The sequence below is a fragment of the Typopeltis vanoorti genome, chromosome 4 (genome assembly GCF_054136105.1).
Source record: "Typopeltis vanoorti isolate ZY-2024b chromosome 4, IOZ_Tvanoo_1.0, whole genome shotgun sequence".
Lineage (NCBI taxonomy): Eukaryota > Metazoa > Arthropoda > Arachnida > Uropygi > Thelyphonidae > Typopeltis > Typopeltis vanoorti.
In genome coordinates this window covers 7,659,091-7,676,604 of record NC_143552.1, presented here as the reverse complement: position 1 = coordinate 7,676,604, position 17,514 = coordinate 7,659,091, and the positions used below count along the sequence as shown (strand labels likewise).

At 35.7% G+C, this 17,514-nt stretch overlaps 1 protein-coding gene across 2 annotated transcripts in view; it reads right to left on the bottom strand.

Annotated features, from left to right (window-relative positions):
• Positions 1-17,514, bottom strand: part of LOC150107091 (protein NipSnap-like) — a 444,486-nt gene that overhangs the window by 316,584 nt on the left and 110,388 nt on the right. The window contains exon 2 of one of the 2 annotated variants that reach the window (XM_090390992.1): positions 12,114-12,259. The exons of the other annotated variant lie outside the window; for it this stretch is intronic. Coding sequence (XP_090247118.1) covers positions 12,114-12,259 — 146 coding nt within the window. The remainder of the gene's footprint in view (positions 1-12,113; positions 12,260-17,514) is intronic. 2 annotated transcript variants of the gene reach the window in all.

The window sequence follows — 17,514 nt, the reverse complement described above, 5'->3', positions numbered from 1 at the left end:
GTTTGAATGGCACAAATGCTTTGCTGAAGGTCGAAAAGGCATTGAAGATGCCAGATGGCCGGGTTGCCATGTCATGGCAGGGAACCGAACAAAGAGTAGCAAAAATTTATGAACTTGTTCGCAATGATCGGCGATTAAGCATTCGGATGATAGCAAACATGGTGCACATTGATAAGGAGACTGTACGACAAATTTTGCACAAGCAATTGAACATGAACAAGGTTTGTGCGAAAATGGTTCCCAAAAACTTGTGTCAGGAAACAAATTTGCACTGACATCATGGAACGGTTGACAGCAGAGCCGGACTTGCAGGTGACGATCATCACATGTGATGAGACGTGGATTTTCCAGTATAATCGAGAAACAAAAAGACAATTGATGCACTGGAAAACTCCCACGTCACCAAGAATGAAAAAAAAAACAAGAATGAGCAAGTCAAAACTGAAGGCAATGCAGATAGTTTTTTTTTTTTTTTTTTTTTTTTTTTTTAATATCAATGATGTGGTAATGGTTGAATGGATACCAGAGGGTCAGACAGTTAACCAACATTGTAAAATTACCTTGAGGTTATGGCCAAGCTGAGAACAAGTGAGGAAGAAGAGATCTGATGTGTGAAAGAACGACGCTTGGATTCTCCACCAGGACAATGTTACAGCCACAGTGCACTGTCTTTAAAGCAGTATCTGGCTGATAAGAAGATACCAGTGTTGGACCATCCACCTTACTCGCTGGACTAAGCTCACTGCAACTTTTACCTTTTTCCAAAGTTGAAATCTGCATTGAAGGACACCCCTTGTCAGTCAGTGGATGAGGTAAAGGAGAAAATGACAGCGCTTGAAGCAGATAACACCTGATGACTTGCAGCACTGCTTTCAACAATGGAAAATTACTATGCAATGGTGTATAGATAGAGGAGGGGAGTATGCTGAAACACAGGATAACAATTAAGTTGTGCAATTATAATAATAAACCACATTTTTGCAACCAGTCTCGTTATTTAATAGCCTCACCTTGTGTGTATATATACTATTTGTAATAGTATTATTATCATACCCTCTGCGGAGTTAGCAGAATATCGTAGGAGGTTCACTCAATCGAAAACATATTATATAGGCCCTTATAATCCTTAACACTGCATGCATTACATATTCTGGTAATATGTTCCCTCGTTCCCTTCCACCACAATCCTCACACCCTAATGGAAGTTTTTGGTAGTCCTTTCTATTTAATCTAATAAAATCCCCTCACTAACTTAAAGGTCTCTATCATATCACCTTTTTTCTTACATCTATGAAATCCCTCCATAACGGCTTCCCAGAGATGGAAAAAGCTGACTGGAACTCAGCATCATAAAAAAAGCTTCAGATAGAACTGAATGGAGAACTTTGGAGGAGGACCACAGTGGACAGAAAATCGCTGATGAAGAACTTTCAACTCTGTAATTTACATGACTTTAACCTCTCTCTCTATAGCCAACATTCATTCCAGAATCCTGATGATGCCTTAGTTACTCATCTCTAAACCTTCTCCAGTGTTTCCATATTACAATGAAAAGCAAGTGATGAATCTGAGCACTTTAGAGGCTACTAAAGGATTGTAGATACACAATATATGTAGTCTCTCAGAGTCAGGTCATCCCCACCTTTCTGTGGTATGGCCTGTTTTCACAAACAGGGCTCTAGTTCAACTTCCAAGTACTACCACCTAAATGGACCTCTAGGTGGCTGATGTCTGTCATCATCCAGTGAAACACCACCTGCTTACTGAAGGCCTGAAATGGATGCAGCGATGTGTGATCACTAGAATCTGGTTCTATTGTAAAAGGCCTTGATCAGGGACCCATGTGGACTACTATGCACAGATTTGTTCATCTGGTTTTCAAAAAAGGATGAAGAGATATTGGAAATGATTCAGAGGTGATTGAGTAAGGTTGTTTCTGGTCTTAGAAATGTTGAGTATGGAGAAAATTTGAGAAGATGCAATTTACAGTCTAGTGGATAGGAGGAGGAGGAGGAGGGGGGTGATATAATACAAATGTATAAGTTGGTAAAGGTTTCTTTTCAGATTAATGTTGAAGAGGTTTAGAATGGTAGGAGAGGTGTGTGTGTGGGGGGGGGGGAAACAAGAGGTCATCCCTGGAAACTGTATAAGGAGGATGTAAGAGCAGAGGAGTGAGAAACAAATTTTGTGCATGAAGAGTGGTGAATGATTGGAATGCATTGCCTGAGAGCAAGGTATTTGCAGAAAATGTGAATGCATTTAAGGAACAGTATGATGAGCTATTTATACGACAGAGGGATCTCCCAAGATAAATCTTTGACTCCATAGAGGTCTAAGGATAATAATTCCCACAGCCTTATTAGCAGCCCAAACACCTAACATGACTGATTCTTTCAATTGTAATTCATATACTTATCTCTCTTCTACGTGTTGAACAGCATCATTTACACCTGTATGATAGACATTGATGAAATACTCATTAAATAACTCCACTACATCCTTTGCAATGGTTATTCTGTTATCACAACTATCCACCAGTGTCAATCTGCCATAATTATTCTTCCATTTGCCATTTGCTTGCCATATAGCAGAAAAATTCCATTGAATTATCCTTTGCTTTATATATATATTTTTTTAAAAAAAGAAAGACTTAGTAAGCAGGTTGTGCCTTTTATGTAATGAACTTTTATATGTTAAGATTTTCATCATTTGTTTCTGGAAATTGTGATTGTATTTTTCACTTACCAGTTTCATGTAGCCATAAGAATAAATAAATTGAATTATCCTTAGTATATATATATATCCTTAGAGAGAGAGAGAGAGAGAGAGAGAGTGAAATCAACTCTCACTTTAGCAAACATCATTATAAACAAAACACAAACTATAACAAATAATTCCTGCAGTCCTACAAGCAGAAGTTGACTGTGTGCATGCGTGTGCACACATGTGTGCGATTGCCTGTCTAATTCCTACTAAACTAATAGTATTTCAGACTGAACTCATTAAATGCAATCAATATCAGGATTTTTACTGTTAGCCTTTGAAATGGTCAATTTTACTATTCTTGTTATTACCTTTCAGTAATCTAATTGTGTCAGTGAAAATAAGCAAGAGACTTGACTATCTACAAGCCAAAAATTCTGCAAGTTGGTTCGTTCAGGTGTCTGTGGGTAGTACCTATCTAAATGAAACACACAAGAATAGACGAAGACTCTACAAACTGGAGGGGTACAAAAGGTAGCAAATGCAGAAATGTATAAAAAGTATAAACTGTATAAAAAAATTGCAAAGAGAATCTAATGAAGGAAATAATTCTTCAGCTTTTTTGAACATATCTGACAATAGGAAGATCAAAACCATGATGATTAGCACAACAATATAAACAGAAGAGGATAGCTAGAACGAGAATAGGAAGATGATGTGAAGGAAAGGTGTGGACAGTGTTTACAGAATTTTTATCAGCTCATAAATGACAGAACAATGACATGGATTGGTGAAAAGAGCATCAGACACTAATGGGTACTGAGGATGATAATGAATGTGAATTATTGAAGGTAGAACACAATGATGCATTCATCATTTTAAGGCATCATATTGTTAAAGATGATAATGTATACCACCACTCTCCATTAGCAGATGTATTAATATCAAAGTCAAGTATATTAATTTAAAATATGAAGATATTAGTATTTCAAAATTATGCTATTTTCTAGATGAGTCTCCAATATTATATACAAAAAAAGTATAAGTTTGTGACTTGGAATAACAACCCTGAGAAATGCCTGAAATTTTTTCAGGTTTGGTAAGTGTATTCCAAAACTATAGCTCTCTTATATAACCAAAGTTACTTTATTTATTTAACATATGATAACACAAAGGGCATGAAGCCATTACAGGCACGTACAATACATCTTGCGAGTTATGATAATGATGGGTTGACACAGAGAGCCAGAATAATGAATGGTATAGAGGAGATGCATGAGAAGGGAGTACAATTTTTGGATGTGTGGCATGTGTTTGAGGTAAGAATGGAATTATACGGGAATGATGGGATGCATACATGCCCATGGCAGGATGAGAATCCCACCAAGGGCATGGATGTTTGTGACTGTCTGTGAAAATACTAGTGGTGGTGGTGATGGGCGGTAGATAGCGTTGGTGTAGTTGCAGTTCGTTGGTGAATTGAGTGGTGGAGACAGAGAGTTGTAAAGTAGGTACCCTCCCTCGATGAGTCTTTGGACTCCCTGGAGGTGTCAGATAATAATAATAATAATAATAATTTGAATGCCTTTGGAGTGAGCACACTTTGGAAAGTGTTGCTAGATGGAAGTACAGTTTGATGCGAGCAAAAGATCTAAAGTAAGAGAGATGAAGTGAAAGATCAGGAGAGTGGTATCAAAGAGACAGAAGTGCTTGGCAGTGGAAACAAGAGTAGAGTGAGAGATAAAGAGAGAACAGAATGCAAGAGGAACAGGCAAAGAGCAGGAACGGGGGTAGACAGGGGGGGGGCATGGTATAGGGCCAGTGGATGTTGAAAGTAGCAGTGAATGTGTATATATACGGAGATGGATTATATTGCGATGTGGGTGGGAAAGTTGAGACTGAGAAGATATATGTGGTAAGCAGTGATAAAGGTGATTAGGCAAGGGCAGGAGTGGTGGGGAAATCACAACTAACAAGTGGCTTGGATAGGACTGGTTACAGACCTAAAAATGAACTGATGTGTTTGTTTACAAATGCCAGTAGTATCAGAAATAAAAGAGATAAAATAGTTTCACTGATTAAGTTTATTCTCCCCAAAATCATTGGAAAAACTGAAACATGGTTGAATGAAGATGATATCCTAATGGGAATAGAAATGGAAGTATCCATTTCTATTCCCATTAGTATTCCTATTCCCAGTGTAGAAAGGACATGAAGGGAGGAGGAGTGCTGATCATGATACCAGAGGAATTATGTCCAGAGTGGCAATGGTTATTAGGCAGCGTGGTGTAAAGTGGAGGGTGACCGCGAAACATATTTATTTGGATATGCTATAGGCCAGGGAATATGGAGGGTGATGATGAAGAAATGTATAAACAACTTGGATTAGTGAACAAAGGAAGGGTAATTATTATTATGAATGATTTTAATTATGGTAGTAAAGAATGAAATGAAGAGATAGCATTTGGAATAACAAAAATGCATTTCTCGAGTTCTTGAGCGATAACTATCTCAGGTAGCATGTAAGGAGGGCATGCGAGTATCAAGAGTTTTAGAATTGATAATTTCATCAGTGGATGTAATTCTAAGTGGGGTTTCACACTTTAATCCAGTTGGTGAAAATGATCATGAAGTGATCAGTGGGTTGGGCTAGCCATATGAAGATTTCCGTGAGAAAAGGATATATGTGGAATTACAAGGCTAGTGACTATGACAAGCTTAGGAGAGAGTTTAGAACTACAGCATTAAATGATGAGCTGAACAGTAAAGAAATAAATGCTGCTTGAGAACTGACAATATTAAAAGGAAAACTGGACAGAAGAAGAGGGAGAGGTAGACCCAGGAAAATGGCGTTTGAAGACAATAAGGACTAGACTAGCTTGAATTACTATAAATGTTCCAGAGCAGCAAATTACTATAAATGTTGAATAATATAAGCACGCAAACACAAGAAAGATATTTAATTATAACAGACCATCTTCAGTGGCACTACAAGAACAGTTTTAAAAAAAAAAAAAAAGGTGGAATACTAACAATAGATCATTTAAAAATAGAACAAGCCGCATGATGTTATATCATTAAGTATTAAAAGGAATATTTTTAAGCAGAGACATGATTGAAATAAAGATATTAATTAATAATATTAAATAACATAAAATTAATATGAATTAATGAGTTATCCTGATTAGACTTTCCCAGATTTGCCAGATTGGAAAGTCTAATCAAGATAACTCATTAATTCATATTAATTTTGTTATTTAATATTAATAATTAATATCTTTATTTCAATCATGTCTCTGCTTAAAAATATTCCCTTTAATACTTAGTGATATAACATCATGTGGCTTGTTCTATTTTTAAATGATCTATTGTTAGTATTCCACCTTGTATTTTTTTTAAAACTGTTCTTGTAGTGCCACTGAAGATGGTTTGTATTTCCAGACCGAAATATTTGGTTAATTAAATATCTTTCTTGTGTTTACGTGCTTATATTATTCAGTCTTTATGTCACAAGTATCCTTAAAACATCATACTATAAATGTTCCAAAGAAATACATAACTGCATCAATGTGTGATTGTTCCCAAGGCTAAGGCTGAATAAGGTACGTATAAAATGGATGAAAGACGGGCTTAAACATGATATCCGGAAATATCTATCATGTGATATCTTAAACGTGATACTTTGGAGGCAGAACAAGATGAATACTGGTAATAATCAGTTACATGAAGATTATATATATAAAAAAAAAAAAAAAAGCCAGGAGAGGGACTCAGTAAGGAAAACAAAAGTTTGGTATGAACAGAAATTGGCAAATCAGATTAAAAAAAAAACTAGATATGTGGCAAATAGAAGGAAGAATGATCATGGTAGGATGATGTTTAATAAACTTTAATAGATAAAAGTGGTAGAATGGTAACTGTTGCAGAAGACATTGTTGAGGTATTCAGTGATTAATTTATAAGAGTGTTTCATCCTGATCAGGATGGAATCATGAGGATATTAAGTGTACAGGAGACAGGAGAGGATTGCTTAATTGTGAGTGAGTAGGAGGTATCTGAGAAAATAAATAAGTTCAATTCATTTTAGAAATTATGGACTTTACAACTGTGTTATAAATAATTATTTTAACTTCCCAACGTTTCGACCTTCATATTAAGGTCATCATCTGGAGTATATACAAATATACAAGGACAAGCTGAGTTACATTTCACACAATAAGCGAAAGAAACAAAGATTTGATCACTGGTTATTCTACTGGCATGACCTCTAGTGAAAGAAAAAAAAAATACAGATAAAATGACAAATTAATTAATTATTTAGAAACTACATCAAAGCTATATTCCATTTAAGATAACATGAGAGAAACATTCTTTCTTATAGATAGTTTTCTTACAGTAACAATGATGTAATGATGTCCTATTTTTAACATTACAATTGTTATATTAGATTTAGGATTCTGGATTATCTACAGTCCTGTTTATAGTTAACTCTTAACGAGAAATGTTCTTTGGGTAGAATATGTACCTTCCATATCCTTGGGATTTTTAGACCATCATTATTTAGATTAGGGTGGTTGATAAGAATCTCACAAGCTTCCTTAAATTTGCGTTCATACCATGCTTTGGTGTGATGTAAACAACTGTGCTTTTCCAGTCAATTCTATGTAAAGTGTTCAGGGCATGATCAGAAAGGCCAGCTTCACCATAGTTATTATATTTAATGTGTCGTTTATGTTCCTTTTGTCTGACAGGAATTGTGCATCCTGTTTGCCCTACATATACGGTAGACTCCAGGGTGGGCCGGTGGAAGGAGGTCTTTGGATGAGTTGAGTAAGCTTTTTAATTTTGCAGAGAGTCTGATAGGAATTATGCATCCTATTTCTCCTATATATGGTAGATTACAGGTGCAATAAATACGGTATACTCCAGGGTGGGCCAGCAGAGGGAGTGGGTCTTTGGATGAGTTGAGTAAGATTTTTAATTTTGCAGGAGGTTTAAAGGTGGCTTTGAGGTTGTATTTCTGTAGTATTCTGTTTATTTTATCTGATGTCCCTTTAATGTAAGGAATAGTTATAGCTTTATTGTAGTCTGGTTTATCTTTGTTTTTTATTGAGGTTGAGAATTTTGTTAATAGTGTTTTGGCTGTAACCATTTTTTAGAAAAGTATTGCTGATAACTTTAAATTCGTCTTTCAGAGCTTGTTCATTGAAACAGATATTCAAAGCCCTCTTTTTTAGAGTATTAATGACACCTAGTTTTTGTGTTGGGTGGTGGTAGCAGTTTATATGCATATATTGTCCCGTATGTGTTGGTTTCTGGTTAAACAATGAAAGAAAGACTGCAGAAGGAAGACGTGTCACAAGTGTATCTAGAAAAGGAAGTGTGTTCTGTGTTTCAATCTCAATTGTGAACTGTATGCGTTTCTGTTGTTTGTTCAGGTGGCTAAGTAAAGCGTCTAGTATCTGGCGGCCATCGGGCCAGATTGTAAAAATCTCATTAATGTATCTAAGCCAGACTTTGTGTTTTAAAGGAGAAGATTCTAGAGCATGTTTCTCAAATGTTCCATATAAAAGTTAGCAATGGGGGGGCGGAGATAATGGCGAGCCCATGGCTGTGCCTTCTTTTTGTAGGTAGAAAGTGTTTTGCCATACAAAACAACCAGAACATAATACATGTGCAAAGAGCGCCATGATATCTGGAGGGAATTTGTTCTGTAAAAGGATTGTGTCATTGATTGGGACATTCGTAAAGAGAGCAGAGACGTTAAAACTGACTAATAAATCATCTTTTTCTAATGTAATGTCTTTGATTATGTTTATGAAGTGTTGTGTGTTTCTCATATAGGAGGGGAAACGATCTACCAACTCCTTGAGTGTTCCCACTAATTTCTTGGCTAGGCAACACTCAAGGAGTTGGTAGTTGGAGTTGGCATCATTAATACTCTAAAAAAACAGTGCTTTGAAGATGTGCTCCAATGAACAAGCGCTTAAAGACAAATTTAAAGTTATCAGTAATACCTTCCTAAAAAATGGTTACAGCTAAAACACCATCAACAAAATTCTCTACAAGACCTCACTATAAAACAAAGATAAACTAGACTACAACCATTGCATACATTAAAGGGACATCAGATAAAATAAACAGAATACTACATAAATACAACCTTAAAGCCACCTTTAAACCTCCTGCAAAATTAAAAAGCTTACTCAACTCATCCAAAGACCAACTCCCTCTGCTGGCCCACCTTGGAGTATACAGTATTTATTGCACATGTAATCTACCATATATAGGGGAAACAGGACGTACAATTGCTATCAGACAAAAGGAACATAAATGACACATTAAATATAATAACTATGGTGAAGCTGGCCTTTCTGATCATGCCCTGAACACTTTAAATAGAATAGACTGGAAAAGCACCAGTTGTTTACATCACACCAAAACATGGTATGAACGCAAATTTAAGGAAGCCTGTGAGTTTCTTATCAACCACCCTAATCTAAATAATGATGGTCTAAAAATCCCAAGGATATGGAAGGCACATATTCTACCCAAGGAACCTTTCTCATTAAGAGTTAGCTATAAACAGAACTGTAGAAAATCAAGAATCCTAAATCTAATATAACAATTGTAATGTTAAAAATAGGACATCATTACATCATTGTTACTGTAAGAAAACTATCTATAAGAAAGACTGATGTAGTTTCTAAATAATTAATCTGTCATTTTATCTGCATTTTTTTTTTCACTAGAGGTCATGCCAGTAGAATAACTGGTGATCAAATCTTTGTTTCTTTAGCTTACTGTGTGAAATGTAACTCAGCTTGTCCTTGTATATTTGTATATACTCCAGATGATGATCTTAATATGAAGGTCGAAATGTCAGGAAATTAAAATAGTTATTTATAACATGGTTGTAAAGTCTTTAATTTCTAAAATGAATGCTGATTACTGTGCACAGGGCTGGGTTCTAATAGGTGCTAAGGGCGTGCGTGCACACAGGCGGCCAAATCTCTAGGGCAGCCGATGGAATAAATTCGATAGAGCCTATAGTTAATTTAAAAATATTGGCGATGAAATAGGAACGTAACATTGTTAAAACTTATTGTGGTGCTAACTTCAAAATATCTTCTTTGGGTTTCATTCTCTATCTCTAAAAATCTCACTCAACAAGGAATGTTCATTCAAGCGAACCATAGTTTTGGCCAAGTTTTTTGCTACTAAAAATACATAATTGGGAAAAAAATGGAATTACAATTTTTTTTTTTTCTAGTACCTGTTATAAAATATACCATCGTCTTTCAGATAGACCTGACAGACAGACAGATGGATGGACAGATCCGAGTTTTTTTGGAATCTGTACAAAAAGGCTCAAGTCAGTTTGGGTCATTACAACATTTATTTATCCAAAAAGAGAAAAAATAATTTCTGCTTATTATTATTATTATCATTATTATTAATCTTTTTTATTATATGTTTAGATATGTCAGATAGGAAAACTAAACGTCTGGTGCTTTTTATTGCAAGAAAGAATGAAAAGGAAAAAGGAAAAGGAAAAATTACGAGGATCCATACTGAAATATGTAAAGTTAGACAAAGATAACTCAACAACATCAATCACTTCAGAACCTTTTCCAGACAGTAAGAACAGTGATGTTCTGTAGAAATTTTTTCCATCAACATGGCTATCACCATTCTTGCATATGTTCTATTCACTGCTGTGCATGTTCGGAAAAAAAAAAAAACACTAGTGTAGCCTCAAGGGTGGCCAATTATCTCTAGCATGCAGCTGTTTAACAGTCTGAAACCGGCCCTGACCGTGCAACACTAAAAGAAAGAAATAAGTTCAATGTCAATAATGTGATAGGATTTGATGAAATATCACATGCATCTTAAGGGAATGTTCTAGAGAATTGGCAGTAGCATTGTCATGCCTGTTTAAAAAAAGTCTTGCATCAGCACAGGTTCCATGGGAGTGGAAAGGAAATAAAATTGTTCCAATACATAAAAAGATGGTAATAAGGCTTAGCACCTTCAGACTTCCATTTGTTCAGCCCCCCCCACCTCAAGAAACATCTCTCTGGAAGGCATTTTACTATGGATGCCAGTGGTTAGAGTATCCACTCTCCAGCCAAAAGGCTGTGGATTCGAATCCCACCGTGGGCATGGATATTTATGATTGTCTGTGAAAATACTAGTGATGGTGGGTGGGCAATAGATGGCATTGGTGTAGATGATGATGACGGTGTATTTGCAGTTCGCTGTAGTTGGTGGATTGAGTGGTGGAGACGGAGAGTTGTAGAGTGTGCCCTCCCTCGATGAGTCTTTGGACTCCCTGGAGGGAAGTGTCATGTAATAATAAGTACAGTAGGCGTGTCCCATTTGCAATGTTTGCTACTGTGATTTATTGATTTACTTATTTGCTATTTAAGCACCTTATTCTTTAAGTGTTAAGTTCTTCCATTTCTGTGACATCGCTGAGTAAAAATGAAATGTTTAAAATATGTTTTTACTTATCTGTTCAGGCATTCTTGATTCAAGAAAGTGCAATTCATTCAGGCTAGATGCAGCTGCTTTACCACACAAGGAATGCCTTGTTAGAATATGAACATAATGTAATACAGGAATACAGATATGTACCATATAATGTTTACTGACAGTATTCATGTCTATGTGTGGGATATGATACATCTCCAAAAACCAGCAAAGTAAAAAATTTTTGAAGTTGAATTACTGAGTAAATGAAAAAATACATTTTTAGAAAAAAACAACTATTTAAATATTACAAAAAAGTGTTAGAAAATTTAAAAATTTAACTCGGCTTGAGTTGGGTACACTAAAGAGTGTTATACGTAAATAACCATTATACAACTGGACAAATCTGTAATAGGAACACATAAAACAGTTTGCAAATAAGCAAATATTTTGGCAAAAAAGCATTACATGTGAATAAGTGTTATGGAATTAAATTTCGTTGTGTATGGTATGCATATATATACACACATAAGTATCTATATATCATTCTGGATAATGAACAATACACAGTCAACTCTCCTTATAGCAAACAATATTATAACAATCTTATCCACTGTAACAAACTATCAAAAAGTCCCTACAAAAGCTCAATAGACACAATGATATTCTACACAAAAGTCACTGTAACTATCCACTATAGGAAACTATTCCAGTGGTCCCTTAAAGTTCTCTATAGTGAGAGAACTGTAATAAATCTGAATTTATAAGTTATACAACAGCCTACAGGATATTGAGTTGTTGTTTTTTTTCCTTTTCTGCTTGGAAAATAAAATTATACGAAATTAATAACACAAATAATGCACTGAAGTTTTTTTTTTCTCTTTTTTTAAAATTTTTTTTTAAAGTAAAACCACTTGAAATTATACACAACTTACTCTGCAGTTCATAAACAAATTCTGCATCTGAAAGTAATCTGGAGTGTGAATCTTTCCCAGGATCAATTTTTCGAACATGGAGAAGTTTACTAAACCAGCTTTCGCTGCCAGAATTAGCTTGATAAGCTTGACTTGTTGATAAATTTCTATAAAAATATATAGCTAACTGTCAACAATAATTAATGGGCCTTGGTATGCCTACATAATCACAATAAAGAAATGCACTAAGAAGAAAACTACACGCACACACACACACACACACACACACAACTGAGAGAATACAGAGAAAACTTTAGAAAACAAAGCACTATGTAAAAGCACTAAACAAAAGTGATGGGAAAACTTTAGCAGAAATATAGAAGATAAATATTACAAAAGTGGCAAAACATTCAGGAGACAATGAAAAAACTGCTAAGAAATGGAGGTAAGCATAATAGAAAATTAATAAGATGATAAAAGGTGACAAAAACAAAAATATTCTAGATGGCTGGAATAATTAGTTTGAAAGACTGTTAAATAAAAGAAGTGACAGAAAAGTGATAAAAAACAGACAGGAGGAATACAATCAGGAGTACATATCAATATTTGAGAAAGAAATAACCATCAAAAACCTGAAAACTTGAAAAGCAGATGTGTAGGTGATATCTAGCTATAAATGCTCATATATGGAAGTATAAAAATTGGTGGCTATACTGCATAATTCAGAGTTCAGTCAGCAAAGCTTTGACAGAACCCATCTATAAAGCTGGAATTTCCTAATTGAATGTTTCAGGTAAGCATATTTCCGATGAGGAGACTACAAAAAAAATGAGAGATATTTGGAGCTGATTCAATAAATAGTGGTTGTCAGGATCAGATTTTCACTTTAAGACAAACAGTTTAAAATTTGTGGGAATAGAGCAAGGATCAATATTTAAATGTGTGTGTGTCTAGGAAAGGCATATGACAGGATGACAAAAAAAAGGCTCTTCAAAACAATACAATTATACAGGATAATTGGGATATTAACAGTTTATATTAAACTTTTCATGCTGAAAAAATAAAAGTCAGCCAAACTCTCCTCGCTGAATTATTTTCTTTTTAAACACAAGTTAAAAAATAACATGCAAAACTTATGGCCATTTGTTTTCAATGCTAACCAAAACTATTACACATAAATTATGTTTTAGTGATAATCTTGCTCGGTATTTTCATACAATACTGAACATTCTCTATCACCTCCATCATCCTCCTTTCAAAGTTTAGCCATTCTATGAAATTTTTTTAAACAGGAGTTGGGGGGAGGCACATAGGGCAATGCAAAATTTTGTATCCATACCTGCTCTTTCTCTCTCTTCAAATGAAGCAGTTGAATACACATTTACAAGTCCTAAGGGTTTTTTTTTTTTATTATTTTTTATTTTGTGCAAAAAGAACCTGGTTGAAAGGTGTCTTTCTTGAAATGTGAGTTGTTGGTCAATAGATGATGCACTTCCTGTTTTAGTGGTTGCTCTAGTTACATGGAAGTTTTGAAAAATTTCTCTTATGAAAATCAGTTGAAAATATGGAAATATTTATGTTTTCCCCATTATTACTTTGTATGGTGTCGGAGAATTAATAATTATTAATTCTCAGACATCCTACAAAGTAATAATAAGAAAATGAAGAGAAGATGAGAAAATAACTTTCTGCATGCCACTTCAAGATCTTACACAACTTTCAGGAGAACTACTCATCATGTTTGACGAACTCTACATACTGGCCAATATATACACAAAAACTCCTACCGCCACCCAACACAAAAACTAGGGGTCATTAATACACTTAAAAACAGGGCTTTGAAGATTTGCTCCAATGAACAAGCACTTAAACATGTCAACTATTCCCTGATATCTTAACTGTTCATGTAATTCTAATTTTTTTTTGTTATACAATGGGGATGAAGAAGGGTGTGAGGAGTAGATTTTTTACATAGCGAATTGTCAGTGACTGGCATGCATTACCAGAATGTGTTGTTAATGCAAGGAATGTTAAGGATTTTAAGATTCTACATGATAAATATGTTGTCAGTTGAATGAACCTCCCATGACGAGCCTGTCAACTCCATGGAGGGTGTAATAATAATAATAACAACACAGCTCATAATTGGCTAATTAGTCTGTCTCTCTTTTTTGATGATTTCAGTAGCTTTCATGATTTCTGGTCAGTATGCACACCGCTTTCTATTTTTATTAATCCTGGAAAGACAAAGACTTTGTGATATCGAACAGGAGATTTCATCTTGTATATGAGACAGAAAGAAGAGAGTATACTAACTATGAAAAATGAGTTGATAAGCATGAAAGAAGAGATTAGGAGACAAAAATTTAACTGATGTGAAGCTAACAAGAAATTAGGAGACTGGGAGTGAGAGAGAGAGAGAAGGGATACTAGGAAACAGAAGGGATTCAGAGCAAGGCAAGACAGTGTAAACTCTATGGTTAGAAATATGACAGGAAGGCATGTAAGTGAAAATTCAAGGAGAGAGAGAGAGGGAGTCAGAGAAGAGAAGGCACTAGGGATGGACAGATAACAGAAAGAAAGAGAGTCAGAAGAGAGGCAGGAACTAGGGATGGAGAGAAAACAAAATGAATGATCATTATGGGAGATTTAAACTACAGCAGAAAGGCAGTTAAGTGAGAATGCAAGAAAAGAGAGAGGGAGAGAGCAAGGGATGCAGGTGAGCAAAAAATGAATGTAGCAGTGAGAGTTGGAATGTATGGAGATTCAATGATTCATGGAATGCAAAACAGATGCTAGAGTGCTTGCCTGGAAGAACAACAGAGTGCACGACTATGACAATTAAGCAAGGTGAAACAGTGATGAAGTGATTGTGAGCACAAATGACCTGGAAGACAGTATGAATCGAGTAGCGAGAGATGTGCAGTTTATGCTTGAGATTGTACAGGAGAAGAGAGTGAGAGAGAAGATAGTGTTACTTACATATGATAATGCAGAGATGAGGACAAGAGCATAAGGATAAGGAATGAGAGAGAAGATAGTGTTACTTACATATGATAATGCAGAGATGAGGACAAGAGCATAAGGATAAGGAATGAGAGAGAAGATAGTGTTACTTACATATGATAATGCAGAGATGAGGAGAAGAGCATAAGGATAAGAGGATAAGGAATGGCATGATAGTGAGAATGAATAAAAACTGAGGCTTGAATGAAGTAGGATGAAGGCATCCAGAGAGAATGTTGTTCTCGGGAAAAGTGAGAGTATTAGTGCTAGGAAACTAGAGTTATCAGGGAGACAGAAGCAGGGATGACATCTTGTGGGGATAGACTGTCAGGAGATGGGGAGAATGGATGATGTTGTGCAGAGTCAAATTCTGGAAGGAATAATCATAGGTACAGAAATACTGACAATTCATTTGTTTCTTTATACAGGAGTATTAGGAATAAAGGAGTTGAACTAGTAGCATTATTAGACTCAGCCAGACCACAGATTATTAGGATCAGTGAAACATGGTTAAATGAAGATGATATACTGAAAGGAATAGAAATGAATGGGAATAGTATATTTTGGCAGAATAGGAAGGGCAAACATGATTGTGGAGTATTGCTTATGATAAATGCTGAGTTGTGTCCTCTCAGAGCAGAGGATTTGGAGGGAAATGGCACTAATTATTTTGAGAGCATGTAGTGTGAGGTAGGGTAGGCAGGACAGGATATTTAGTAGGATGTTGCTACAGACCTGGGAATACAGTTTGAGGACCAAGAAATTCTTAGGCAGTTGAGTTTAGCAAGTGCAAAATGAGTGATCATTATGAGAGATTTTAACTACAGCAGCACTGACTGACTAAAGCAACATAGCAACATGTAGTAAGAAGAAAGAAGAGGCTCAAGAGTTTTGGATTTGGCCCCAGCATCACAAAACCTGATACTAACTGAAATGTAATCCTTGCTCCAGCTGGAGAGAGAGAGAGACCATGTGGTCTTGACTTCAGGGATGAGTAGATATAAAGAAGTATCAAGAAGAAAAGAATTTATGTGGAATTATAAGCCTTACAATTATAATAATAATCTTAGAAATCAGCTTGGGGCAATTCCATGGGGAAAAATAGGAAAGGAGAGACACAACCAATGCATAGAAACTAGTGAAGCAATGTTTATTAGTAGTAATGGCAAGTTGTATATCTCTGGGGAAAAATAGAACAAGATTTAGTGTAAAGTGGATGACTAATGATATCAAATGGAAATGCAGATGAAAAAGAGGTTATGAAAAAAGTATAAGGGTGGAAAACAGTTGCATGAGGAATAAAATACTCAGGTCGGAAAAGTGATTAGCATCATAAGGAAAGCAAATCATGAACTGACAAGAAATTTGTCCTGCAATCCAAGGAATTCTTTTGTTATGCCAACAGGAGGAGAAATGATTGTAAAAGAATGACACTGTTAGATGAAAATGAGAATAGAGTGACCGATGCAGAAAACCTAGTGGAGTTGTTTAATGATCACTTTATTAGACTATTTTGTCCGTGGAAAATAAGGTTTTATTACTAGAAGGATGGAGTGTTCAAGGTTGGGAAGTTTAAGAGGAGAGATTTAATACCACCATTGCAAAAGGGTGGTATTAGAATGGTGTAAAACTTTGGTAAGTTTTTGAAGAAATCAGTGAGAGATCAAATACAGCATTGGGTGGTGAGTAAGCCGGTACAAGATCTAGAGGGAATCTGCAATTTTTGTATACCAATGCTAGAAGCATTCGAAATAAGAGAGAAGAATTTTTGGCATTAGTCAGTGAAATCTCACCAAAAGTTGTAGGCATTAGTGAAACTTGGCTGTCAGCAGAAGATGTGGTCACTGGAATTGAATGTGAAGGGTACAGTATTTTCAGGGAGGATAGAGAAGATAGAACAGGAGGAGGAGTACTGTTGATGATAGCCGATGTGTTGCAGCCAAAGAAAGTAGTATATCATGATGATAGACATGTGAATGAGAGTTCATTTGAGGCAGTCTGGTGCGAAATAGTGACCAACGCAACCAAATATAGAGTTGGATGCTGCTATAGGCCAGGGAGTACGGGGGAAGATATTGAATTCATGCATCAGCAACTTAGTGCAATGAGTGAAGGCTTAGTGATTATTATGGGGGATTTTAATTATGGTGATATCAATTGGAAGGAGGAAATATCACGTAGCAAAAAGGAAATGGAGTTCATACATCTTCTACGAGATAATTACTTGAAACAGCACGTAACTGAAGGGACACGTGGTGTGAGAGTGTTGGACCTGGTTATTGGTTCAGAGGTTATATGCATAAGTAAGGTGTCCTCGTTACCTCCAGTTGGTGAAAGCGATCATGTGGTATTGACTTGGGAGGTTGCAAAATCTGTGGATTTTTCTATTAAGAAGGGGTATGTACGGAACTACAGG